We start from the raw sequence: 26,175 nt of genomic DNA on the forward strand, positions 1-26,175 counted from the left end.
TTTGTTTTGTTGCCTTGTAGGAGAAATGACTGAAAGTAAAGCCAAGAAGGTGGAAATCAAAGACATTGACGGACAGACACTAAGTAAACTAATCGATTACATATACACGGCTCAAATCGAGGTCACTGAAGAGAACGTACAGGTAAATATCCCTCGACCGAAAGCAGCAGCGAAAGCAATATCTGATACCTTTGCTGGTGTCCTGCACTGCAGTTCCAGAGGCCGATATATCAGATATAACGTGTCGTATTGCTGTTAACCTTTGCAGGTCTCCTAACTTGGGTCCTCTCTCTTTAATCAACACAATCTCCGTATTTGCAACCGGTTTATAATAATAATAATAATAATTATCCTTAGATTATTGCAAGGATTATTATTATTATTATAATTATACATAATCCACCCAGCTTTCTCTGCTCCTTGGGGCTGTGGGGACAGAACACCAGAGAGGTAAATAAACACACATAAAATCCCGAGGACAGACATCGTGAAAGCTTTAGAAATATCCCTCTTCCTGGATCGTATTCTGGGCGAGAAAAATCCAACAGTCCTGAACTGATTGAGTTAGTGAGCAAAGTACAGGCGGGCTGGGGGAATATTCTGGGCTGTAAATCACAGGTTGTAGGCTTGATGGCCGCCTACACACTTGTATTTACTATCCATTTGCTGCAGAGTTTAGAGTGAGGCCTCAAGTATCTGCTATTGCCGCCCACTCTTCACACCCACTGCCTTTTATTAACAATAACACCGGCAGCGCCAGCGATTTAAACACTGAGGATTATACAGTGGTGAGCGACACACACATTGATCCTTTTGTTTCCCCAACGCTCTTCTTCACCTCCTGTAGGTGGGTCTCATTGTCAATGTGTAACTGAGGACGTGTATGTAACTAACGGGATGTGTTCACTGAACACGACAGCCCTCTGGTATCTCAGCCAAATGGCTGTTCTTGGGGTGGGTGTGGGTGGATGGGTGTCTGTCTGTCTGGATAGTGTACGTCACTGAGCAATGCTCGTGTGAAGAGCATCAACTGCTGGTAAACTCACCAAAATTCCCAGATAAAATGGGTCGGTCACTCTGTGGTTCACTCAATCCTTCTGCCTTGCTCTCCTCCCTCCCTCCCTTCCTCCCTTCCTTCCTTCCTTCCTTCCTTCCTTCCTTCCCCACTTTCAAATCCCAACTAAAGACCTTCCTTTTTGATCGTGCTTATGGTCACCTCCAACACCCACCCCCCACCCCACCCACATTCCTCTCCTACTGGCTCGGGGTCAGACTCCGCCACTGTCGAACTCTCTGGGAGGCTATCCCGTGTGAAAAGCCCCCGTGTGAAAAGCCCCCGTGTGAAAAGCACGGTATAAATGCAAGTTGTTGTTGTTGGTTGTTTGTAGGACTTTGTTCTGCCCAAATTGTGTTTGCCTTCAAATACAGTCACTACGCAATGGCTTTGAGATGTCTTGCCGACGTGATAATCTCATCGACGTGATAATCTCATCGACGTGATAATCTCATCGATGTGATAATCTCATCGACGTGATAATCTCATCGATGTGATAATCTCATCGACGTGATAATCTCATCGACGTGATAATCTCATCGACGTGATAATCTCATCGACGTGATAATCTGGCCTCTGAGATTCTCACAATGGGCTGAGGGACGGACAGAGGGCAAACCCTCAAATATACAGTGACTGACAGCACTTTACGGTTTATCCTGTGAATAATATTTTTTTTCGTTTGTTTGTTTTGAAGGGATTATTATCCCCCGGGAAAGCAATCCGCCAATCGACTAACAACCGGGTTCCTACTTACTGCTGGTAAACAGAGGCGTGGGTGTGTGGAGTAAGGAAACTTGCCCCACGTTTCGCCCCCTGCGCGCCCGGGAATTGAACCCGGGTCCTCACTCTGGTGAGGGCTTGTGTGTGGGATGTGAAGAAGCCAAACCAGCTCCTGTCCACGTTTGCCCAAGTTTAGGGGTTACAGCATCCTGTAACCATTCCACTGTTTGAGGTGGAGGACAAAGGCGTCTGTTTCGCTGCATCTTTAAATCAACTTGGGAAGAATCCTGATAGAAACTCCATCATCCGGGGCAGCATTGCATTAAAATGACCGCCTGGAGCAACAAAATAAAATGGGAGTGATCTTTTCACCCTCTCTCTCTTTCTCTTTCGTTCTCTCTCTCTTGCTCTCTCTCTCTATGCTTTTGTTCGAATCCACTCATTGTGTGGTGAAGGCCACTGTGCTTAGTGAAGGGGAAAGATGTTCACTCATCGCATTAATCCTGGCTTGAAAAGATAGTCGTTCTGCCCAGCTCCCTTGAGTGTCCCTGTTCGTATTTGGGTGGAAGCTATTTTAAGGGATTGAGAGTTCATGTGCTGTTTCCCTTGCTGTTTAATCCCACAGCGCAGATCATTACACAACATAAAGACAATCTTCCTTGGTTTATATCTAAAAGATAAAGTCATTAAACACACATCAAGTTGTTCAGCTCTAAAACACTCACTAACCCCCTTGACTGTAAAATCCTGTGAAGCACTTTGAGATGTCCTCCCAACATGAAAGGTGTTCGAGCAAATGCAAAGCCTTGACCGATGATGATCCTGTTTAACGGAGAAAGGCATAAGTATTTCAACCATCTTAAATAATAATAATTAATAATGATGAGTCAATAATAATAATTTGGTCACTCCAGCCACGACCATTTGTGCGCAATTAGCTGCCGCGTTTCGCCCACAAAATATACCCAATCGACTAAGAACCGGGTTCCTACTTATTGCGAGGTAAACCGAGGCGTGCGGAGTAAGGAAACTCGCCCAACGTTTTGCCCCGCCCGGGAATCCAGTCCAGCTCCTCTCGTTTGCTCGTAACCATTGACTTACAGGACTCCAATTCCAGTGGTGTGTGGTGATTCTCCCACCTCAGTGAAGGGGAAGTGGCCGTGTGGGGGAGAGAGAGAGAGAGAGAGGGTCTTTTCCTTTATAACGTACGTTGCGGATGATTTCAAAAAATGAAGTTGCTGTGGCATTTTATTTACCCGCAAATTAAATTTAATTCCCCAGCAACAACCCTGTGCCAGGTTGTTGTATCTGTCAGACGCACACTCTGGGCTCCCCCCAAGCCTTGGCTCTTGCCAATTTATGCCTAATACTTTCTGGATTGAGGTAAGCGGGATACGTCCCTCCAGGGAGAGAGACAGAGACAGAGAGAGCGCATTTCAGTCCAACAATCTCTCTCCGGGATTTCCATGTGTCGGTGAGAGGCCTGGAATTCTCAGCTTGGTTTGGAGAGTCTGAATCACGATGATGGGTTTGCACACGCGTCAGACACCCGGCTGACACCCCCCCCCCCCCACCCCCACACCCAAAAAAAATATTAGACGCAGGGAGAGGACAGTTGTAGAGGGCAGGAGTTACGTTTAGGAAATGAATGAAATGGTTAGTGACAGAAACGCACTCTGTAGTTAGCCCTCCCGGACTTGCTGTTACTCCACGTTTCCGCAGAAATTCGGGATGTTTGAAACTGTGATTAGAAGTGCCCGGCGGGTCCTTTTAACACTGAGATACTCAGGGATCTTTGGTTTGTTTTTCTCTGTCCAGCCGGATTGCGCTTCCCCTCTCTGTCTCCTTAAAGGAAGCGGCGAGTTTGCAGAGGGATATCCTTTTGCTGCGTTTCTGTTGCTGAGCTCATAATACTGTCGAAAAACAAACTCTGTTTCACTGGTTTTATTATCATTTCTCAGCTTATTCTGTGTGTGTTTCCCCCCCCACCCCCACCCCCCCCCACCCTCACCCCCCCAACCAGAGGATTAAGAATTGTAAACACAGGAGTTGATGGGTTATGTCGTAAGCCACGAGAACAAAGTTTAACCAGTTATGGGAACACTGACCTGATCTCCTGTCTAACATTAGATTAATAGGAAGAAAATCACTCCCCAATACTTCAAAGGTTGTAAAGTGCGCGATTACAGCTTCATGTTAGGATTTTCATTGTTTTTTTATATACAGGGTGACCAAAAGTCTTGATATCTACCCTGTTATCTAAAACAATAAAATGATATCATCATTTCTGCAAGTCTTTTTAGACATTGTAATGGTATCCTGACTTTCTCGTCACCCTGCGCGCGTGTGTGTGTGCACGCGTGTGTGTGCGTGTGTATAATATATATATCTGCGCAGTGTCTAATGTGCTTCCTGCTGTTCTTTAATGAATATCTCTAAAATGATCAACAGTATAGGATTAGATTGTTTTTGGGATATAAAACAACAAATGATATTTCTGTACCACCTTTCACATCGGGAGGACGTCCCAAGGCGCACACACAGATCCTCCACAGGTTTATTCATCAACAACAACAACTGAGGCTACAACCTTTCCCTCCCTTTACTCGGCTAACGACACCTCTCTCTAGTTAAGGTCAGCTGTGGTGCCTTGACCAAGTTCCCTGAGACGCTTGTCTGCATGGAGGGCGCTGTATAAGTGCAAGTTGTTGTTGTTGACCATAGTTCTGGCTGATCTTGTCGCCCTGTCCCGTGACCTTGAGTATCTTGCTCTAGGTGTTGTTGCCGGCAGCCAGTCTCCTACAGTTAATGGATGTACGGACCGCTTGCTGTGACTTCTTACAGTCCCAGCTTCATCCGACCAACTGCCTGGGAATCCGGGCATTTGCCGATGTTCACACCTGCACAGAGCTGCTGAACCAGGCCAACGCCTTCGCAGGTAAGTCAGATTCTTATGTTATGTTGAAGCTCCAGAACCTATTTTGTTTCTCTTATGGTGGCCGGGGTCCAGACAGATGGACCGGTTTCCTCGACTCGCTCATAGCCCCGCCCGACATTGTAGCTTCCCCCACCGCTCAGTTTTCCTGGTTTCCTCCAGATGAAATCGGTCGTTCTCCTACATCGTGGTTGTTTCTGGACTGTGGCTGTGCCCCAATTGGCTGCTGTGATCACCTCCAGATACTGCACCTGACAGTGAATGGGTGTAAAGCTGATAAAATCTGACAGGCGGCCAAACCAATTCGTGAAGATGAAGTTGAAATGTTTCCCGTTTCAGAACGCTATTTGCGGTTGTTTTCTGTTTATGCAAAACGGTGCCATTAGCTCCTCACATCAGCACCTTTCATGCAAAAGAGAACAGCTCAAAAGCCCTTCACAATAGCAGCAGCAGAGACCAGGCAACAAATCACCTGGAGAAGGGGGAGATTATAAAGGCTACAAGAGTTGACCTTGTCGAGGCGTGCAGCGTTGTCCTCATTATAACGCCGTGTGTTGTAGCGAGCGCCCTTTCTCTACACTGCTCTTGCGATGTGACCTGCGGTAAGCTATATCTGCCCATATCCTTTCACTGTGACACCGTGCACATTGCAGACTGTTCAAAGGCTCCTATTATATATTCCAACAATAAAGGGATGATTATACAGCTGATGGTTGTGATTTGAGGGGAGTACACTGAATCGGTTGGAGTAATTCCACCCAGAAGGTGGCCTGATTGCGCATAAAGTATTCAAGCATCGTGACTTCTCATTACACATACCATACAGAGAAGTATTCCTGTTTGTTGAAGCGTTCATTTCATTACAGAGCCATTTCTTGTATACAGATTCCCTGGCTGCACAGGTCGATGTTAATAGTACTCGGGGGTTTTGTTAATATCGGATTTTACAAGCGCTACAAGACGCAATTAAAATTCTTTAGGATTTAGTTTAAAAAGTAAGTGTCGGTCCGTGCAATAAAAGTCAGAACCAGGCCTTTCTCTGTGTGTGTGTGTTGTGTTGTGTGTGGTGTTGTATGTGCTGTGTTGTGTGTGGTATGTGTGTGTGAGTTGTGTGTGTACGTGTGCAACAGCCAAAAGGCTGGGTTTTCCCTGTTTCTTAACCCTTTATTGACAAATATTTTAAAAAGTGTTAAAAAAATTTAAGAAAATCATTGAATCAACTCCATCACCAGATATGACCTGCTCTGAACTGATTCCTGCATATTTGGCCACAAATAGAATAATAATAATAATAATAATAATCCTTAATACCTCTCAACCTGGAGAGTCTGGCTAAGTTTGATTTGGGTGAATTTCATTCCCAATATATTTGACGTTTTTTTTTAACCGCTTCATCTTAAAAATCCTTCCATCGAAATACGACTGATTTGTGTCTGTCGGTTCATTTTATTTACATGTTAGATATATGTAGATATATTTTAAAAAAGTCTTCCATCCAGTTAAGATTCAGGAATTCAGCAGGAAGAATAATAATATAAGAATAACAATCCTCGCATTGGATACAGCGCCTTATCACGTTCTCGAGACGTCTCAAAGAGCTTCACAGGAAACGCTGTAGAGTGAATTTCCTGCGTATTTTGGGGCGAATCGCGGCAGCCAATTGCACACAGTCATTCTGGGGCGAGAGGATTGAATGAAACAAAAGGCTCTTAAATATCATAGTAGTTGGATAGCGGCCAAACACGCTGGAATCTCCTCTGAGGATAACCATCAGCTCATCCGTGGCTGTGCCCAGCGCAGTGCTACGCTAGTTGAATCAGACAGTGATTAATCCTCCAGTAAAGGATGTTAACATGAACGAACTGCAATGAACTGGTGGTTTGTCTCTGTGATATTTGCCTCTGGGATGAAAAAAACATGTAGCCGCTGTTATTCCTCGACACACATGCCTTTACGTTAAAGTTTTAAAGAAAAATCCACACCCCAAAACCAGGTGCTAAAGGCATGTTTCCATAATCTGTGCCTTTGTCTGAAGTCACCTCGTTGTCTGAGAAGGAATTAGAAAGCTTCAGGACACTCCAGTACTACCCTAGGGCTAGGATAGTGAAGGAGGAATGCACATAGCAGACCCCCTCCCCACCCCACCCAACCCCTTGCCTGATTTTCACCCCCTCTCCCCTCCCCTCCCCTCTCCCCGCCTCGCAAGAGATCCCGAGCCAAGACGGGTTATTGGCAGTGTTTGCCGACGATCTCAAGGTGTTTCACATACAGTGTCCGCCAAGCGAGAGGACCCGGGTTCGATTCCCGGGCAGGGGGCGAAACGTTGGGCAAGTTTCCTTACTCCGCACGCGCACACAGAGACACACACGCGCACACGCGCCTCTGGTTACCAGCAGCAAGTAGGAACCCGGATGTTAGTCGATTGGCGGATCGCTTTTCCGGGGGGTAATAATCCCTTCAAAAAAAATAAGAATAATAAGAATAATTTGGTCGCTCAATCCACGACTGTTTGTGGGACGCTGCCGTGCGCAATTGGCTGCCGCGTTTGGCCCACAAGATATACGTTCAGTACACGTTACAGTATATCCTGTGAAGGTCTTTGAGACGTCTCATCAACTTGCATTTCTTTGGTGCCCTTCACGCAGGAGAGCAACTTGGAGCCCTTAACAGTGGCGGAGCCTGATGCTGAGATGGGGGGAGGGGGCGGGGAGGGAGGTGATCGTAGGAACATTAAACTAACCATTTTAGTTTTATGTTTGTGTGACGACCATTGAAGAGTACATGATGTGTAGGAGCGATGGCTTTGCTGTTCTAAGGGAGTGACTGGCTCGGTGCAAATCCAATCTAAGTGACGACACACAAGTTATTTTTTTTTCGAAAATAAGCAGTGTTTGCCTCTTGTCTCTTTCCTTCTCCTGAACAGAGCAGCATTTTCCCGAGGTTATGCTGGGAGAAGAGTTTCTTAGTCTGAACCTGGATCAAGTCTGCAGTTTGATATCGAGCGACAAGCTCACTGTTGCTTCGGAAGAAAAGGTAGATATTTGCTCTTTGTGGGGCTGGAGGGTTGGGTTTGTTTGGAGACGTTCACAATGACTTACCCTTGCTCACTGCCCTCCCCCACCCCCGGCTTCAGTGGACATTCTGGGAAGAGAAACTATTTCCTCTGGTGGCTGGGGGGTGGGGAATCCAGAACAAGGGTGAAATCATCTTAAAATCAGAGCTAGGCCATTTAGGAGTGAAATCAGGAGGCATTTTTTCAACCAAAGGGGAATGGAAACCTGGAACTCTCTCTCTCTCCCTCTCTCTCTCTCCAACCAAAAGGCTGTGGGTTATGGCTGGATCTATCCATGTTACCCAGACTGAGGTGGAGAGATGTGTGTGAGGTCGGGGTATCAAGGGATATGGGGCAAAGGCGGGTAATTGGAGTTGAGGTTCAGATCAGGCGTGATCTAATTAGATCGGTGGAACAGGCTCGAGGGGCTGAATGGCCTCCTCCTATGGTTCTAGTATTTATGTACCATCCATGGGGCATTTTTTTAAAAAAAATGATGGAGAAACTTCCAAATTTCTCTGCACGGAGATTCCAAGAGTTTGTTTTTTTCCCCGACAACAACGACGGCAATTTGCACTTCTACAACGCCCTTCACTGGCGATAGCTTTTCGGCGCTTTATTCAGCAACTGAGAGGGGGAAGAGAGGATTCCAGTTGATCTGCTTAGCCTGAGGTTAGGTTGGGAGGGAGAAATCAGCCAGAGATTCCCCTGTTGTGATTGCAATTCAGTGACCCCTGGTGGCGGGTATATGTTTGTATCATAATAATAATAATAATCCTTGCATTTTGTAAAGTGCCTTTCACGTTGGGAGGACGTCCCAAAGCCCTTCACAGGATATACTGTAAAGTGAATCGACTGTATATTTTGTGGGCGCAAATTCTATTGATGAGTGCGACCATAAAACAAAATTGGGACTCCCTCTCTCTCTCCCCCCCACAAAAGGCTGTGGATTATGGCTGTGGATCCATTCACATTTTCAGCACTAAGGTGGAGAGATGTTTGTGGAGTCCTGTAGCTCAGTGGTTAGAGCACTCGCTTTGTAAGCGGGAGACCTGAGTTCAATTCCAGGCAGAGGGCGAAACCTTGGGCAAGTTTCCTTACTCCACACAGAGCCTAATAATAATCCTCCAAAAAACAAAAACAATAATAAATTGGTCATTTTCAATCTACGACTGTTTGTGGGACATTGCTGTGCGCAATTGGCTGCCGCGTTCGCCCACAAATATACAGTCAATTCACTTTACAGTGTGTTCTGTGAAGCGCTTTGGGACGTCCTCCCGACGTGAAAAGCGCTATATCAAATGCAAGGATTATTATTATTATTATTATTATTTGTTAGGGTCAGGGGATCAAGGGATACGGGGCAAAGGCGGGTAATTGGAGTTGAGGTACCTGGTCAGCCGTGATCTTATAGAGTGGCGGAACAGGCTCGAGGGCAACAGGCAACAAGTATAGTTGTACAAAACTGCAAGCCCCTTCCCCTTTCTTGAACCATATCTTCTGTGAGGGGGGAGAAGGTGTGAGCTTTAATATCTCCTTTCACATCCAAGCACAAAGCCCACTCCTTTTCAGCTCAGCATCGCAAAGATCAGAAGGTATGCTTTATTTAATGGCGTGGTCTCCGGCTCAACTGAGATCATCTGGTTTTGTCTGGAGTCTCCACTTCGTTCAGTCAGTGAGGGAAGGGAGTTCAGTGAAAATTGCTGGATTCCTTTAGCAATCGCAGGCTTTGTTAATGCAACAGCTAAATCCAGTTTGAAAGCACCTATTTTGCCCAGACCCTGCACAAATACTCTTTGGAGAATGCAGTCGGCTGTTCAGCCCCGTGAAACACGAGCCCCTGATTATTTTCTGTCATCCAACACTCTGGGTTCCTGACGCTAACACAGGGAGGATTATAAATAAATGGGGCCCAACAGCCAAACATCGACAAGACAGCCACACAGACAGACACACACACACACACACACAGAGAGACAGACGCACAGATGATGGTGAGACTGTAGATTCGGGGCACAGGTTCAATTCCTGACATTTATGCAACTTGGTCGCGTAAAACCTGAGTATTAAAAGGTATTTAACCCTTAAAGTAATGGGCTGTGTTTGTGGAGCCATTGTGCAGAGTTGGGCTCATTAATAATTCACCTTCCAGCAGCTGAGCATTTCCCAGAATTGCCACGTTTCAAGCATGGATTGCAAGTTGATCCAATCTCAATTTTACTTTCACCCCCTCATGTCACGAGTCAGCCACTGCTCACTTATCTATCCACGTAAGGGGTAACGTTTGCTGAGGAATCGCTTAATTTCATATACCCACTAATAGTCATAATAACAATAATAATCCTGGCATTTGACATAGCGCCTCATCGTGTCTTCGAGACGTCGCCTCTTGTTTCTAAAATGGCTGACGGAGGGCCCAGCTCATGGTGGGACGAGACTTTTCTGGTAGAAAGTGCCAGGCCAAAGAATCAGTATCAATAACTCTCGTTTGTAAAACGTAAGATTTTGAATCAGATTTACAACGAGACTTGGAGTCTCTATTTATCGAGAAAGGTCATGTGCAAATCAGCAGGATTTATGTGCGTCAGCCCGTACATTTCCATACCCCTAACCTGATTTGCATCTGTAATAAAAGACTATTACATTGTTGAGGGATTGAAGTGTGAGCAACTGGTTTGATCTCCTTTGAGTTTTAAGGGCACAAATGTTCTTGTGTTGCCAATTAGCATCGCAAAGCAATTCCAATAGTAATAAGTGGCGCAGTACATTTCCGAGTTTAACATTTCCAACGACTGCACAGCTTGTGAAAAGAAAAGGACGTAAGAATTTGCTGGCGAGATAAGACCAAGGTCCATCTAGTTTGCCTTCCACCAGCCTGGCAGTAGCTTGACGTAGATTGGTTCTGAATTCCTCCCCCAACCCGCCCAACCCCACCTTGAAAAGGTTGAATTCTGTGCGCACGTTGTTTAGGATCAGTGACTTACTCCCTTCAGCACAGCACAAGAGTGCTTCTCGGACCTGCTAATATTTCCTGGCATCGTGTTCAAAGATTCCAGTTGGTATGGTGAGGACTCCCTGACCTAAGCCAATCTGCTGATCAGATTGTCGGGTTGTGCCGTTCGTAACAATATAATAAAAATCCTTGCATTTGACCCTTGCATCCTTGCATTTGCCTCATCACGTCTTCGAGACGTCTCAAAGCGCTTCACAAATGAATTTTGACTGTAAAGTGCCAACGCCATATCAACCAGTCCGCTCCCTCCGCTCAACAGGCTCCAGCTTGCTCCCCGGCCCCCGCCCTTTGGAACTCCATCCCACAGTCCCTTTGCCTCGCTGCTTTAACCCGGCTAGCACTCGCCTTTGGAAGGTCATATATAGTGTGAGTGAATGAGTGCGTAAGTGGCTGGTGTTTAGCAGGAAGGTTTTATGATTAACTAAGAAGTGGCTTGTGTGATTTACCTTGGTTTACCTCCATTTGCTTTGGGCAGGGCAGTAAAACCAAGCTGTGGGTCGTGCCACAGCTCTGAGCTTTGCTGCATCTCATGTGTATGGTGTCACGTTCAAGGGCATCGCTGAGGCAACTGATCACACTGTTGTCCCATTAGCACCGCAGTTACGAGCTTTAAGAGCAGATGACCTTCATCTCCAACGCCATTTACAAATAAAAAAACAAGTTGGGCCGCATTAATTAACAATCCCCAGTGACAACCATTTCAAAAGTTTGATTAGATCTTTGGTGGCGCAATTTGTTAAGCGCAAACCTACAAACGGCTGAAATGCGTTGGGGTTTATTTCTTAAATCAGCATTTTAGACGTTGAAAATGTTTCCAAACTTTTTAAACCTGTTCCCAGAGATGTGGATTTTACCTATTGAATAATAATAGTAATAATAATCCTCGTATTGGAATATAGCGCCTTAACAAATTAAACTTCAGTGGTTTTGAGGTGTACAGTAATGTTAAGATTGGGTGTGGCTGTGTGTGGTGTGTGTGTGTGGGTGGGTGTGTGTGCGGGTGTGTGTGTGTGCGGGTGTGTGTGTGGGTGTCTCTCTCTCTCTTCTGATCACAGATGTTCCAAATAGGGAAATGATTCTCAAACCTATCAGAATATCTACCAGAGCCTCTTTGCGAAGGGCTTTTGTTCACGATGATGGAACATTGGCGAGCCCACTTCCTATTGTACAAATATAGATTTTAATGTAATTTGCCACTTTCCGCAGTAAATACCGTGGAGCAAAATTATCTTATAAGTGGAATCTTTGCGAGTGTCAGCGCTGCTAGAACTTGTGGTTCAGAAGCTGTGAAGGAAACAGTCCAAGTTCTCGGCCTGAGGAGATAAAATGGAGGTTTTAGGCAAAGTTGAGCTGATTGCTTCCTTTCACTTTCTTCACTGAATGAACACTGAATACTAACGACAGCCCGGCCTGGCTCATCCATCGGCAGGACCTGGAAGGGCAGACCAGTCACTGGGGTCAGGGAATCCTCCCACTCAGCTCCTATTAACCCTGTAAAGCCAAAGCTCTGATAACTACCACATCATCTACGCCCAGACACACCTTTTCTCTCTCTGGGCGGCCTGTTATGTTGCAGTCCCCCCTTTGGTTTGCATTATTAACACCTCTTTAACCCATCATCCCCTGTCCTCTACCCCATTTTCTCCTTTGTCTTCCTTGCCTCCCCCCTCTCTGTTGGTCCTTAAAAGCCTCTCCCTCCCAACCTGCCCCAGTTCTGATGGAGGCTCGTGGACCCAAAACGTTGACTCACTTTCCTTTCTCCATGGATGCTGCCTGACCTGCTGAGTGTTCCCAGTCACTTCTGCTTTTGCCCTAACGGCTAGGGTGGTCTTAGCTGGACAAAGAGCGGGAAAGCTTGCCATACAGCGCTATCAATGGCAACCTATGTGGTAGTAGCTGGTTAGACTCCAGCAGTTACCCCATCGCACACTCTGGGGGCAACCTACGCCTGATACTCTCCAGAATTAGGTAAGCAAGGGGCGTCCCTCCAGGGAGAGAGAGAGAGCGAGAGAGAGAGAGATGCTCATTCCATTCCAACGATCTGTCTCTGGGATTTCCATGTGTAGGTGGGATGCATAGAATCCTCTGTGCTTAATGAATCTCCAGACTAATCTTGGAGACTAATTAAGTGCAGTGATGGGTTCCGTATTTGTCAGACACCCACCCGGCTGATCCCCCCCCCATTCCCCCCCCAAAAAAAAACTAACAAAAAAGAAAACAAAAACATTCTTCGGACTCACTGTTGTCGTGTTGTTGCTTATAGGTGTTTGAAGCCGTCATCTCTTGGATCAAGTACGACAAAGAAGCTCGTCTGGAATACATGGCCAAACTGATGGAACATGTCCGCCTGCCCCTGCTTCCTCGAGAGTATCTGGTACAGGTCAGCAGCAGCCCCCGTGCCAGTGTGGCCCTCACTGACCCCTCGGCTCACACCAGGGCTCTGTCTGGCCGACGAGGTGTCTTGTTGCGCAGGAAGAACAAACCACCATTTTAATTCAATCCACAGCTGTTTGTGGGGGACGTCACTGTGCGCAATCGGCTGCCGCGTTTACGCCCACAAAATACACAGTCAATTCAACTTCACAGCGTGTCCTGTGAAGCGCTTTGAGACGTCTCGAAGACGTGATAAGGCGCCGCATCAAATGCAATTATTATTATTATTATTATTAAATCAAAACAGAGGTGGCTGGGAACACGCAGCAGGTCAGGCAGCACCGATGGAGAGAGAGAGAGGAAAGTGAGTTAACGTTTCAGGTCGATGGATCATGAACCCGGTTGCTGAGTGTTCCCAGCGACTTCTGTTTTTATTTCAGGTTTCCGGCGTCTGCAGTGTTTTGCCTTTTGAAACCATGTTGTTATACAGGCCGACCGCAACAGCGTGAAGCTACCCTATTATCTAAAACCCAAACCCAAAAGATCATCATTGCTTTGAGACTTATCGGGGTTATAACGGCATCACGACTGTTTGGTCACCCTGTAGAACGGCTCGAGGGGCTGAATGGCCAACTCCTGTTCCTGTGTTTCAAACAGCCATTTGAAACGCAACCGAAACCCCATTCAGTTCAGGTTGAAAATGTCATCCAACGCAAAAATCTTTTGACGGCCTTTTGTTGTTTCTTTTTTAACAGTTTGCACAAAATCTCATTTCAGGAAATCTGCGTTTTTTTTTTAAAAAAAAGCTTACCACACATCTGTGGGCGTTTGCCCACAAATATACAGTCAATTCACTTTCCAGTGTGTTCTGTGAAGCGCTTTGGGACGTCCTCCCGACGTGAAAAGCGCTATATCAAATGCGAGGATTATTATTATTATCTGTCAACTGATCAAACAAATAAGGATCTTTTCCTTCAGTTAAAGATAAAACTCTGGTGGCTCAGGCTTAGTTGAGGAAAAGCTACCGATTGGAATGAAACATTAGAGAATCATAGAATCTTACAGCACAGAAGGAGGCCATTCGGCCCATCTTTGGAAGAGCCGCCCAACCAGTCCCACTCCCCCACTCTTTCCGCTTATCCTTGCGAAATGTTTCCTCTTCAAGTACCTATCCAATTCCCTTTTGAAAGTTGTTTTTGAACCTGTTTCCGCCAGCCTTTCAGGCAGTGCCTTCCAGACCGTAACAACGCTGAACGCAAGGACTGTTAATGTTGATAAAAATGTTTAGCTTTTCAGTGTAGCGTTGGGTACAAACATTAGAGCTAAGAGTGAGGCACCATCAGAGAAGGTTTACAAACTGCTCTGGTTTGCACTGTTACCGACACAAAGTACTGCTGTGATTCCTGATGTGCTTTGAATGTTGCAGTAGCCCCAGTGGTGTCTGTTCCTGGTGTGACTGACCCGCTGTGTCCCTCTGCTCTCTGTCCGCAGACGGTGGAAGAAGAGACTCTGATAAAGAACAATAACACCTGCAAAGATTTCCTGATCGAAGCCATGAAATACCATTTGCTTCCTATCGATCAGCGCGCTGCAATAAAGACGGCACGCACAAAGCCCAGGACTCCCATCAGCTTACCCAAGGTTAGAGGAGAGAAAGAGAGAGAGAGAGAGAGAGGAGGTTGCATTTAAACAGTAAGAAGATGGTTCCTGTTGAGCCGATGTGTGGATATTTCTTGCTTCAACCGTCTCCCTAGGAAGCCTGCTCCACAGGAACGTGTCTGTAAACCCCCCCCTGGTTGTTGATAGGGGAATGTGGAAGGTGTTGGGCAGGGCTGTCGCATGATCCAAGTCACAAACACGAGACGGGAGCAATCATTGGACTTTGCTTCCGAAAAAAGACTCCAAAAATATTGCCGGAGCCTTTAAGTTTATTTTAAGTTTAAAACCCGCGACCAAGAGAGGCCTCGCGTCCGCGCTGTTAATGAGCGGGTGGATTTGGTGGTGTAACACGAGCTGCTCTCGATTACAGGTGATGATCGTGGTGGGTGGTCAGGCCCCCAAAGCCATTCGAGGTGTTGAGTGCTACGACTTTAAAGCAGATCATTGGAATCAGGTGGCAGAGCTGCCCTCCAGGAGATGCAGAGCAGGTAAATCCACCCCCTTGTTGATCGCACCGTCTATTATAACAACAATAATAATAATAATAAGCATTGCATTTGATACAGTGCCTTATCACGTCTTCGAGACGTCTCAAAGCGATTCACAGGATAGTGGAGTGACTGTGTATTTTGTGGGCGCACATCGGTGTCCCGCAAACAGTCGTGGGTGCCCCACAAAACACACAGTCACTATACTTTATTCCGCAAAGCGCTTTGAGATGCCTGGAAGACATGATAAGTAAGGCGCTGTATCAAATGCAAGGATTATTATTAAAGCCTGGAAGGAAGATTGCGATTTTTAGCGATTGGTGTCTGATAGAGACCCCATGAGTAGGTTTCTACTGCTGTAATCTTCCATGTTCCCCACTGAGGGACCATCTATAGTTCCCTTCCCTTTGAGTCACTCTCCCCCGAGGATTACTCTCCCTCATGACCCTCCCTCCCAAGTGACGCCTGTTTCTATGAAGCTCACATCATGCAGGACTTGGCAGCTGGCAGTGCACAGACTCTGGGTTGATTAATAATAATAATAATAATAATAACAACAATAGTAATCCTTACATTTGTTATTGCGCCTTTCACGTCGGGAGAACGTCTCAAAGCTCCTCACAGGATATTCTATAAAGTGGAGTGACCACATATTTTGTAGGTGGATGTGGCAGCCACATTGCACACAGCAACGTCCCACAAACACTTGGCCAGGATATTGGCTCCGATGTCCTCAATCCACTGAGTTCCCCAGGCCCCAGAGCTTGGATGAATTAAAAAAAAAAATTCAGACAAGATCTTGGCTTAGGGTCTCACCTGACTATCTCACCACCTCCAAAACTTACGCTGGAGTCTCAGCCGAGGCTGTGACCTCAAAATCCTGACATGGAACTTAAACCCATAAATTTCTGACCTTCTGAGACAGAGGCGAGAGTGTGTGCGAGTGATACCCACTGAGCCAAGCTGAGACTTGTTGGAAGAGTGTGATGGGAATGCAGGAGTGAGTGGGTCAGGAGATGCGGAGGAGGGCTGTGAATTTCGATACTGAAAGTATGTGAGATGAATGTGACTCACCAGATAGTGGTGATCAGGTTATGTGGTTTCTCCGAATGACTGGTTCCTGATCCTGGAAGAATGCAGTTGGTTGAAAGAGATGTGGGTTGAGCTGGTTAGACTCCAACAGTTACCCCAAACCACACTCTGGGGTCCCCAAGCCTGGGCTCCTGCCAACCTGCGCCTCATACTTTCCGGAATTACGTAAGCAGGATGCATCCCTGGAGGATGCACAAAGCACACAGTCACTCCACTTTGCAGTGTGAAGCGCTTTGAGACGTCTCAATGACGTGATAAGGCGCTGTATCGAATGCAAGGATTATATATTATTATTAATTGTTATTATTAAAGCCTGCCTTAGACTCTGTTATCTTTCTCTCCAGCCCCCGTACCTACCCCTCCAGCTCCGTAAAGTACTTTGAGATGCTCCCCGCCCCCCCCCCCCCCCCACCACCCCCCGATGTCCAGCGCCTTGGGACGTCCTCCCGCCGTGACGGGCCCTGTACGCACGTCGCCGCTGCTGTTGCGGTTGTTGTTACAGCAGTCGTATCAATGTAAAATCGTATTGCACTGTAAAATCCGTGTTCAAAATAAAATGCACCCACAGATCGGGGACGCGGCGGGGTCTGATCCCGGCTCCGTGTCACATTGGGGCCCCACCGTTAGCCTCAGGGTCCCGTCTTGTGGAAGGGAAACAGTCACCAGGTTTCCTGGGGTTGACGGCCACCTACTGCCCCCTGCTGGACATCTTGTGAGGTGCTCTGTGCCGCACGGACTCGGGGCTTTGTTCCCCGATCTCACTGCCGTGCAACTTGCGTTCGCGTTCCTCAGTCGGAGACGTGGTTCACTTCGGTGGTTCGTCCGACTGTTCGTGGGGACGCCGCTGCGCGCAATCGGCTGCCGCCTTTTGCCCGCAGAAACACGCCGTCGACTCGCTTTGCGGTATATTCTGTGAAACGCTTTGGGACGTCTCGAAGACGTGATAAGGCGCTGCATCAAATACAAGGATTATTATTATTATTATTTAAAGAGGTGTAGCCTGTTCATAGTCCGGGCTGATGCTCCAGTACAATTGTGCTGCTATAGGTAACGTTCTTCCGACCAGATGTGGAACTGACTATTAAACCCGTTGTTAAGTCTGGTCCAAGTGGTCTTTGAGGCACTGTTCGGAAAGAGAAAATAACCCAAAAATGCTCGTTTATAGAAACACAAATAGACTCGTGACAAGAAAGGGTTAATCATGCTGAACGCAAGTCTGCTTGCTCTTGGGTTGTGTAATTGCCTGCCAGTCCCCTGTATCCTTGCGTTCAGACATGGTTTACACATAGTGCACAAGAGATCCCTGTGTTACAGTGGGTGGGAGATGCGGCAGATACCACAGAAACCATTCCCGTGGATCAGAGTCTGCTAATCGTCACGGCTGAGGGTAATTGATGTTTAACGTTGGATAAGGAGCCACTTGTGTCTGTGTGAGTGTGTGTGTGTGAGTAATGTCTGTGTGTGTGTGTCTGTGTGTGAGTAATGTCTGTGTGTAAGTAGTGTCTGTGTGTGAGTGTTGGACTTAAACTTTAAATGCTAAATGTCAGCAGCAGGTTCCTGACACCTACACTGCCCTTTAACAAGAGAGTGCGTCACTTCAGGAGTGCAAATTATAGCCTTGTCCTCGTGCTCATGTTGCTCAGTGCACAATGTACTTTCCTGCAGCTGGAAATGTGGGACTACTTATCATAATGAATTTAAACTAATAAATGATTAAGGGCACATTGGGAGCGTGGGGGGGAGGGCCTTATATAATAATAATAATAATAATCCTTGCATTTCATATAGAGCTTTATCGCGTCATCGAGACGTCTCAAAGCGCTTCACAGGATATACTGTAAAGTGAATTGACTGTATATTTTGTGGGCGAAATGCGGAAGCCGACTGCGCACAGCAGCGTCCCCACAAACAGCCGTGGATTGAGAATGACCAAATTATTATCTGTTTTTGGTTGTGATGGTTAGATTATTACCCCCTGGAAAGCGATCTGCCAATTGCTAAGTAAACAGAGGCGTCTGGAGTAAGGTTGAAAATCTAATCAAATGCCAGGATATTTGACGGGGTATTGACTGTACTGTTTCTCTCTCCCCGCCCCCACCACTCTCTCTCTTTCTCGCTCTCTCTGCAGGGGTTGTGTATATGAGCGGGCATGTTTATGCCGTCGGTGGTTTCAACGGATCACTGAGAGTGCGAACCGTGGATGTTTACGATGCAGTTAAAGACCAGTGGTTAGCTATCGCCAGTATGCAGGAGAGACGCAGCACTCTGGGAGCAGCTGTGCTGAATGAACTGCTCTACGCAGTGGGTGGATTTGATGGGAGCACAGGTACCCAGCGTTCTCCATTAAATGCCTTTATCATCACCATCGGCCTCTGCCGCTCCTTAAAATGATGACCTTAAAAATAATAATAATGATTTGGTCACTTCGATCCACGGCTGTTTGTGGGGACGCTGCTGTGAGCAAATCGGCTGCCGCGTTTCGCCCACAAAACACACAGTCAATTCGCTTTACGGTATATTCTGTGAAGCGCTTTGAGACGTCCACAAGACAAAATCTCGTGGAGTGCTTTGAGACATCCTCCCGACGTGAAAGGATTATATCACATGGAAGAGTTATTATTATTATTATTTATTATTATTATTTAAGTTCCTGAGTTGAATGAGGAGCCACCAAAATAAACCACCCAAATGATGTAAAAACCTTACAGTATTTTTACTCATTCTTGAAGGTCGTTGAGTTAGGACATGCTTTGGCGTTGCATCCTCAGGTTGCCCCCTGCAGAGTGATACTATTTATTGATGGTTATCTTAAACTACATCTGTTTAGAGTTAGAAATGTGTGAAGTTGATAGTGATGTTAATCAGTGGAAATAATCCCCAGCTGGACACCAGGACAATCATACGATTACTTTATTATTACAGTAGAAAGCACTTGTAGCAAAGAGACTTCTGTACAGTGCGAAGTGTTGTCTTGGGTGTCTGTTTGCCTTTGTGTGAAAAATAAAAGATTTGCATGTTTCTTTCGCACAGACAAGGATTGGCTGCAGAATCTGGTCCCATCGTCTCTGAACAATACAGTCTTTTACTGAGATACAAATCCATTTCCTATTCAGTGTGAAACGTTTCTGTAATGGGAACAAACACAGTGAACGAGCTTTAAAGCAAAGAGCTCTCCATCTCCTGAGTAATGCCTGTATCACCGATGTGACCGCCCTCCTCTCTCTCTCTCTCTCTTGCTCTCTTTCTGTCTTTCTCTCCATTGCGCCCACAAAATATACAGTCAATTCACTTTACTTTACAGTGTATCCTGTGAAGCGCTTTGAGACGTCTTGAAGACGTGATAAGGCACTGTATCAAAATGCAAGGATTATTATCACGTCTTTGAGATGTCTCAAAGCGCTTCACAAAATATTCTGTAAAGTGAATTGACTGTATAGTCTGTGGGTGAAACGTGGCAGCCAAGTGAGCACAGCAGTGACCCACAAACAGTCGTGGATTGAGTGACCAATTTATTATTGTTTATTTATTATTGTGACGTATGAAATATTCATGTGTTTCTCCGTTAAACAGGATTATCATCAGTCGAGGCTTATAACTACAAAACCAACGACTGGTTCTTTGTGGCCCCGATGAATACACGGAGGAGCAGTGTTGGTGTTGGGGTTGTGGATGGTAAGAGGAAAAGTTGCCGAATGTTTTAACTGAAGCTTTTTGAGATAAAAACGGAAGTGGCTGTCAACGCGCAGCAGGTCAGGCAGCATCTACGGAGAGAGGAAAGTGCGGTAACTACTGGGAGACGTTGGAAGGGATGTCCAAACGGCCTCCAACATCCCCCAGTTCTGACGAAAGGTCATCGACCTGAAACGTTAACCCATTTCCCTCTCTCTCGCCATCGGTGCTGCCTGAGCTGCTGAGCGTTCACAGCGACTTCTGTTTTTATCTCAGATTTCCAGCATTTGCCTAAAGCTGTTTGAGACGGGCTGTTACCCCCTAAGCAAAACACAGGAGACACTCACATCAACAGCTTTGTGCCTCCTGTTCAGGCCCAATGGCTCATGATACTGCTTTGAGGGGTGGGTGGGGTGGGGCTCAACCTGATATTTTCTGAGCTCCGAGACACTCCATCCTTTATATAAATGCAAGTTGTCGTTGTTGTAAGGATCGAGGAAGAAAAGAGTAACAATTCCTGGAGCACCAATTCCTACTCTTGATTTGTACAGACGTCTTGTAACAAATTTGGAATATCTCTTCATTAAAAACAACAAAAGTAATCTTTACAAAAACTGAGCTCGTGTTGGGGAAGAAAAAGGGGAATTAACTGCACAGCACATTTTACGGCGCTTTTATTTAAACGTGGATTTCTTTACCCTGTTTTAGGGGCCCTATTCTCCTAACGTCTCGGAAGTCGCCGTGAGGACTTTTCCCTTGTCCCTGTGCATGTTGAGTGTGTTTCTGGTTGATGATGTTTCCGAGTGTTTTCTGACTGGCATGATCACACAGGAAAGCTCAAACTCTCCTTCACAACGGTGTGGAATGCTATACACCCTCTGAGAGGCGACCCCGTGTGAAAGGACGCTATATAAGTGCAAGTTGTTGTTGTTGTTGAAGTGTTGTGTGTTTTTGCCGCAGCAATAATATAAAACACGAGTTTGACGATAATTCGTGTTAGACCTGAGCGGAGTATTTGTGGTTTGCACCAGCATGTCTGAATGAGAGCCTTTCCTGATGCTGTGACACTTGTTTGGGTTTGTTCCGCTCATTGAAGCACCGAATAATTTTCCTCAATTCGCCCCTAAAATATACAGTCGATTCACTTTGCACTATATTCTGCGAAGCGCTTTGAGACGTTTCAACGATATGGAGTCCTGTAGCTCAGCGGTTAGAGCACTCGCCTCGCAAGCGAGAGGAGCTGGGTTTGATTCCCGGGCGGGAGGGCGAAACGTTGGGCAAGTTTCCTTACTCCACACGTCTCTGTCCACCCAGCAGTAAATAGGAACCCGGTTGTTTGTCAATTGGTGGATCGCTTTTCCTGGGGTAATAATTCCTTCAAAAAAAAATAATATGATCGCTCAATCCACGACTGTTTGTGGGACACTGCTGCGCGCAATTGGCTGTGTATCCTGTGAAGCGCTTTGAGACGTCTCAAGGACGTGATAAGGCGCTATATCAAATGCAAGGATTATTGTTGTTATTATTTTTATTATTCTAATGGAACAGGCTCCCTGGGGAGACAGACAAGACGGTGGAAGCAGAAAATGTTGTTTGTTTCAAGAACAAATTCGCTAGATTTCTGCTAGAAAATAATACCTGGGGGATACAGCGTATAGTCTGGGACACGACATGTCAAGTGACTGCCAGGACGGTGGAAGGAGAACTAGATGGACCTCGGTCTACTTTCGCCAGGAAATTCTTACGTTCTTTTTCTCCTAACGCAAAGCAAATGGCAGATGTTGAGCACGTTCACTACTGGCAAAGTAAAACGAGTAATGGTGTTGTGTTTGACGGTATCCAAGTGCTCTGAGTCCCCACTCCACGCGAAGGGCCTGTTATAAACACAAGTTGTGGTGGTGGTGGTGGTTGTACAGATTGTTGATGGATGCTGTGTCTCCCTCAGGCAGGTTGTATGCAGTAGGTGGCTATGATGGAGCTTCACGACAATGTCTGAGCACCGTCGAAGCCTACAACCCCGTCAGCAACGAGTGGACGTACGTCTCGGACATGAGCACCCGTCGCAGTGGAGCAGGTCGGGTTGCTTTTGCTGTGGAGACCTCTCGTCGAAAACCCTTGTTAAAAACCCTCTTCGTATCCGTTTCCTTTTTAAAGACCGGCCGCAGGTTTTTGTTTCATTGCCAAAACCTCGCTTCAGTGTTAAGAGTGTATTTGCCTGTGTATCTTGTTGTTGTTGTTGTTGTATGTAGTTTTCGCCCACAAAATACACAGTCAATTCACTGCGCGGCGTATCCTGTGAAGCGCTTTGAGGCGTCTCGAAGACGTGATAGTCGCTGTATCAAATGCAAGGATTATTATTCTAATTATTATTACGATATTACGGAAAGTATAAAAGTGGATGTAGGGATGAGGATAGGATTGGACTTAAGCCCCAACGTTAAATTTTCTCCCTGAAAGTGCTGCCCAATCGCAGATCTGAAGGTTGCCCTCGTATTCAACAAACAAATGGAAATGTTTCCATCGTCTCTATTTATACGCTTGGAATTACTCTCCGCTCTGCTTGACAAACTGCCCAACTCTTCCCTTCACATAGAGCTGGACTGTCCAGAACTTTTGCAGCTCGTGTCCTTTCCCAAGGTGAACGGCTCTTATGATGTTGTTGTTGTTGTTGTTGTGCAGGGGTGGGTGTGTTGAATGGCCAGCTGTACGCAACAGGCGGCCACGATGGACCTTTGGTGAGGAAGAGTGTTGAGGTGTATGAGCCGTCCTCCAACGCTTGGAGACAGGTGGCGGATATGAACATGTGTCGGAGGAATGCTGGTAAGCGCTCTGGGACGCCGCCCCGCGTGAAGGGCGCTGTAGACGTGTAAGTTTTGTTGTTGACTGACACTGACGGCAATACGTTTGCGCTGCTCTTGTCCTGCAGGCGTGTGTTCTGTCAACGGACTTCTGTACGTAGTCGGAGGGGATGACGGCTCCTGTAATCTGGCTTCTGTGGAGTTCTACAATCCTGTCACCGACAAGTGGGCGCTGCTACCAACCAATATGAGCACTGGGAGAAGCTACGCAGGTAAAGCCTGGGCCGAACATGTGCAACCGTCGATTTGATGCCAAACCCTCGACCGTCTTCGAGACGTCTCAAAAGCGCTTCACAGGATACACTGTAAAGTGGAGTGACTGTGGAGTTTGTGGGTGAAACAAACCAATAATTTAACCAGCTAAACCCCACGTAGCTTGCTGTTGAGAGCGCTTGTCTGGCAAGCTTCCTGCCCCCACCAGTTACTGTTTTATTTTGTATGGATAGTTTTCCTTTTGATTTATACATAAAAACCTTTGCCCAGGACTGCAATTACAATTGCAGTTTGTCCTTCAATTTGTCTGCTCTGATGACGGTTTTGGGGAGATGGGTGACACTTTTATCAGCTGTTACTCTAAACCTCCACAACTAAACCTTTGAATCCGTCTGCAATAACACATGTTCCATTCACATTCGGCTCTGAATCGGTGCCAGGTTCCTGAGCTCAGGATACAGAGTGGTCCCTGTTTGCTCTCCCCATTCACACCCGCACAGCTGCCCTGCCCGTGTGCCAGAACACGCCTGGACTAAACTCATCATGTACTGCAAACACCGTGACAGAAACGACTCCACCTTCAGGCGATCAAAGACTGGGATACTGCGCTGGCTTCAGGCCAATTGCAATGTTTCTCTGAGGCACTTTGTTACCAGGCTGTTTAGAAGGCAAGACCTTTATGTTTGCAGTAAGATTGCACAAGCAAATAATTAAAATCAGACTAATTATACAACCCCCCCTTCCCCTCAAATTCTAGTAATAATTGATAATTATTAATAATTCATAATTTTGCCCACAAAACACACAGCTACTACACTTTACAATATATCCCGTGAAGCGCTTTGAGACGTCTTGAAGGTGTGATAAGGCACTGCATCGAATGCAAGGACTACCGTTATTCTAAGTGAACCTGTGTGTGTTTTTCTTGCTCCTGTTAGGCGTTGCAGTGATCGACAAACCACTATGACCAGACACATCAGCTACAGATGGACATTAATCTGCAGCGAAAAACCGTCGAGCATTCATTCTGCTGAAGGTCGACCCTAGGTTTTTAATTATTTATACTCCTCGACTGCAAGGCTATTGGGGAGAGTTAACAGCTCGGCAGTTACCCTGCCGGATTGATACCGGCACTACCACATGCATTTTTTTATATGTATATATAAAAAAAGACAGAGAGAGAGAGAGAAAAAAAAAATCAAGCACTAATTGAAGAGTATATGAGGATGAGGAAAGGCTCTCTTGTTCACTGAGAGTGAGGCAGGACCATCAGAGAGAGAGAGAGAGAGAGAGAGAGCAGGCGATGGAGGGGTGTATGTCGGAGCTGGTTCTTGCCCAGGAATCTGACACGCCAGTTATTATTGAGTGGCAACCATCACCGACTGAAAAGAGAGAGCGAGAGAAAGAGAGAGACCGAGCGAATGTGAATTACCGCTGTTACATATCAGATCGACGCACACGGTGGTGTATCTGCTGAAGTCCAGCGAGCTGCCGTGTTCATAGCACAATTCCTTTCGGGAACATCAGACAGCGTGGCTGGCTGGCTGGCTGGCTGGCTCGCTACCCGGTCAGCCGGTGTGTGAGGGGTAGCCAGCACGTACACACGCATGCCTTCTCCGTGACGAATGGACGGGAAAGTCACTCGTCATCATGTACGTGTTCAGATAAGCTGCTGGAGGGCGTGTGTAAAAAGTCACCTCTTGTCTACCGAGCCCGTGGCTGGCTGCTGTCTGGCTCTGGCTGTCTGTTGCTCTTTATTTTAACAGACGGGCAGGAATTTCCAGTTGCAAACACTTCTTGCGGTAGGTGCTGCAACCATTCCTTTTCGTGTAGTTCGAGGTTCCTGGTCCTCAGCACACGGCAGCCTCATTTCTACAGTGATATCAGCTCGATTCACAGCAAAGCAGAACCTCACCAGAACGCCTTGGCTTCTCACCGAGGATTGAAGCATTGCCGTTCATTAATTGCCATCGACTGACTCGACCAATTGATTGGCCGCCTCGACAAGTCAGCGTTTCTCGCTCCTTTTTTATGTAAACTAAAATTTTCCGACTGAACCTCAAAAACGACCCCCACCCTTTTCAAGGGTCGTTCACCTGAGACGGATCTGACCGGCAAGTGTTTGCTCTGCATTTGATGTGCAGGAAGTTGAGATCAACTGGATTATTAACAATAATAATACTAATTCTAATAATCATCGCATTTGATACAGCGCCTTATCACGTCGTCGAGACGTCTCAAAGCGCTTCGCGGGTTACACCGTAACGTGTAGCGACTGTGTGTTTTGTGGCCCAAACGTGGCAGTCAATTGCGCCCAGCGACGTCCTGGAGAAACTAGGATTTTTTTTAAAAAAAACTTTTAAACTGAAACAGTACTGTGTCCTGTGAGGGATTAAGATAACATACTCTCGTGTTAACATGAAAAAGACCTTCCTCTTGAGGTTGAGTTTCCATCAATCCTTCCTCCTAAATGCTTCAGGGGGACATGGCGCTGACTGGTGTTTAACTTGAAAGCTGACGAAACACTGGATCGCTCGTCAACTCACCAGATGGCAATTTCGACAAAAGAGCGAAGTGCCGCAGGATGCGGAGAGGCTTTTTTTTAATGTATAAAAAAAAATCCCCAAAAAGGTTAAAAATATTTTACTACCGCATTCGTTCAACTAAGTTCTGGCGGCAGATTTTCTTCTTCGACCCGTCTGAAGGTGGGGTTGAAGTGGAAGATTATCTCAGTGGGGCTGACAGTCCGCTCCCATTTCCTGTTTGCAGGCGGAATTGCACATTCCATCCCAACAATCTATCTCTTATGGGATTTCCACGTGTGTGTTGGGTGGGGGTGGGTGGGTGGGTGGGTGGGGAGGGGGGGCAAGGAATTCTCAGCTTGGTTTGGAGACTGTTAAGCACGGAGACGGGTGTCTGTCCCACCCTCACCTCACCCCAAACAATTAATTAGTGAATGAGATTCTAAGACTGGTAAATAGAATATTAGATTGGAGGGTAAGTAAAGCTTTTGCTGATTATCAGCTTGTCCTTCTGAAACACCACT

The 26,175-nt window shown here is 46.4% G+C and overlaps 1 protein-coding gene across 5 annotated transcripts in view; it reads left to right on the forward strand.

Moving 5' to 3' along the window:
• klhl3 (kelch-like family member 3) overlaps positions 1 to 25,337 on the forward strand; it is a 38,743-nt gene extending 13,406 nt beyond the window's left edge. For 4 of the 5 annotated variants that reach the window (XM_042340077.1, XM_042340076.1, XM_042340078.1 and 1 more), the window contains 12 exons: positions 21 to 142; positions 4,553 to 4,715; positions 7,636 to 7,745; positions 13,041 to 13,157; positions 14,642 to 14,791; positions 15,180 to 15,297; positions 18,518 to 18,715; positions 19,960 to 20,061; positions 22,004 to 22,132; positions 22,738 to 22,878; positions 22,985 to 23,128; positions 24,068 to 25,337. In XM_042340077.1, the coding sequence (XP_042196011.1) occupies positions 21 to 142; positions 4,553 to 4,715; positions 7,636 to 7,745; positions 13,041 to 13,157; positions 14,642 to 14,791; positions 15,180 to 15,297; positions 18,518 to 18,715; positions 19,960 to 20,061; positions 22,004 to 22,132; positions 22,738 to 22,878; positions 22,985 to 23,128; positions 24,068 to 24,096 (1,523 nt within the window). In that variant the 3' untranslated portion in view covers positions 24,097 to 25,337. Of the gene's footprint in view, positions 1 to 20; positions 143 to 1,812; positions 1,842 to 4,552; positions 4,716 to 7,635; positions 7,746 to 13,040; positions 13,158 to 14,641; positions 14,792 to 15,179; positions 15,298 to 18,517; positions 18,716 to 19,959; positions 20,062 to 22,003; positions 22,133 to 22,737; positions 22,879 to 22,984; positions 23,129 to 24,067 lie in introns of those variants that run through there. The other variant, XM_042340080.1, reaches the window with a different exon arrangement.
• Positions 25,338 to 26,175: the final 838 nt, after the last annotated feature.

Source organism: Callorhinchus milii, unplaced genomic scaffold (assembly GCF_018977255.1).
Source record: "Callorhinchus milii isolate IMCB2004 unplaced genomic scaffold, IMCB_Cmil_1.0 Scaffold13, whole genome shotgun sequence".
NCBI classification, from domain to species: domain Eukaryota; kingdom Metazoa; phylum Chordata; class Chondrichthyes; order Chimaeriformes; family Callorhinchidae; genus Callorhinchus; species Callorhinchus milii.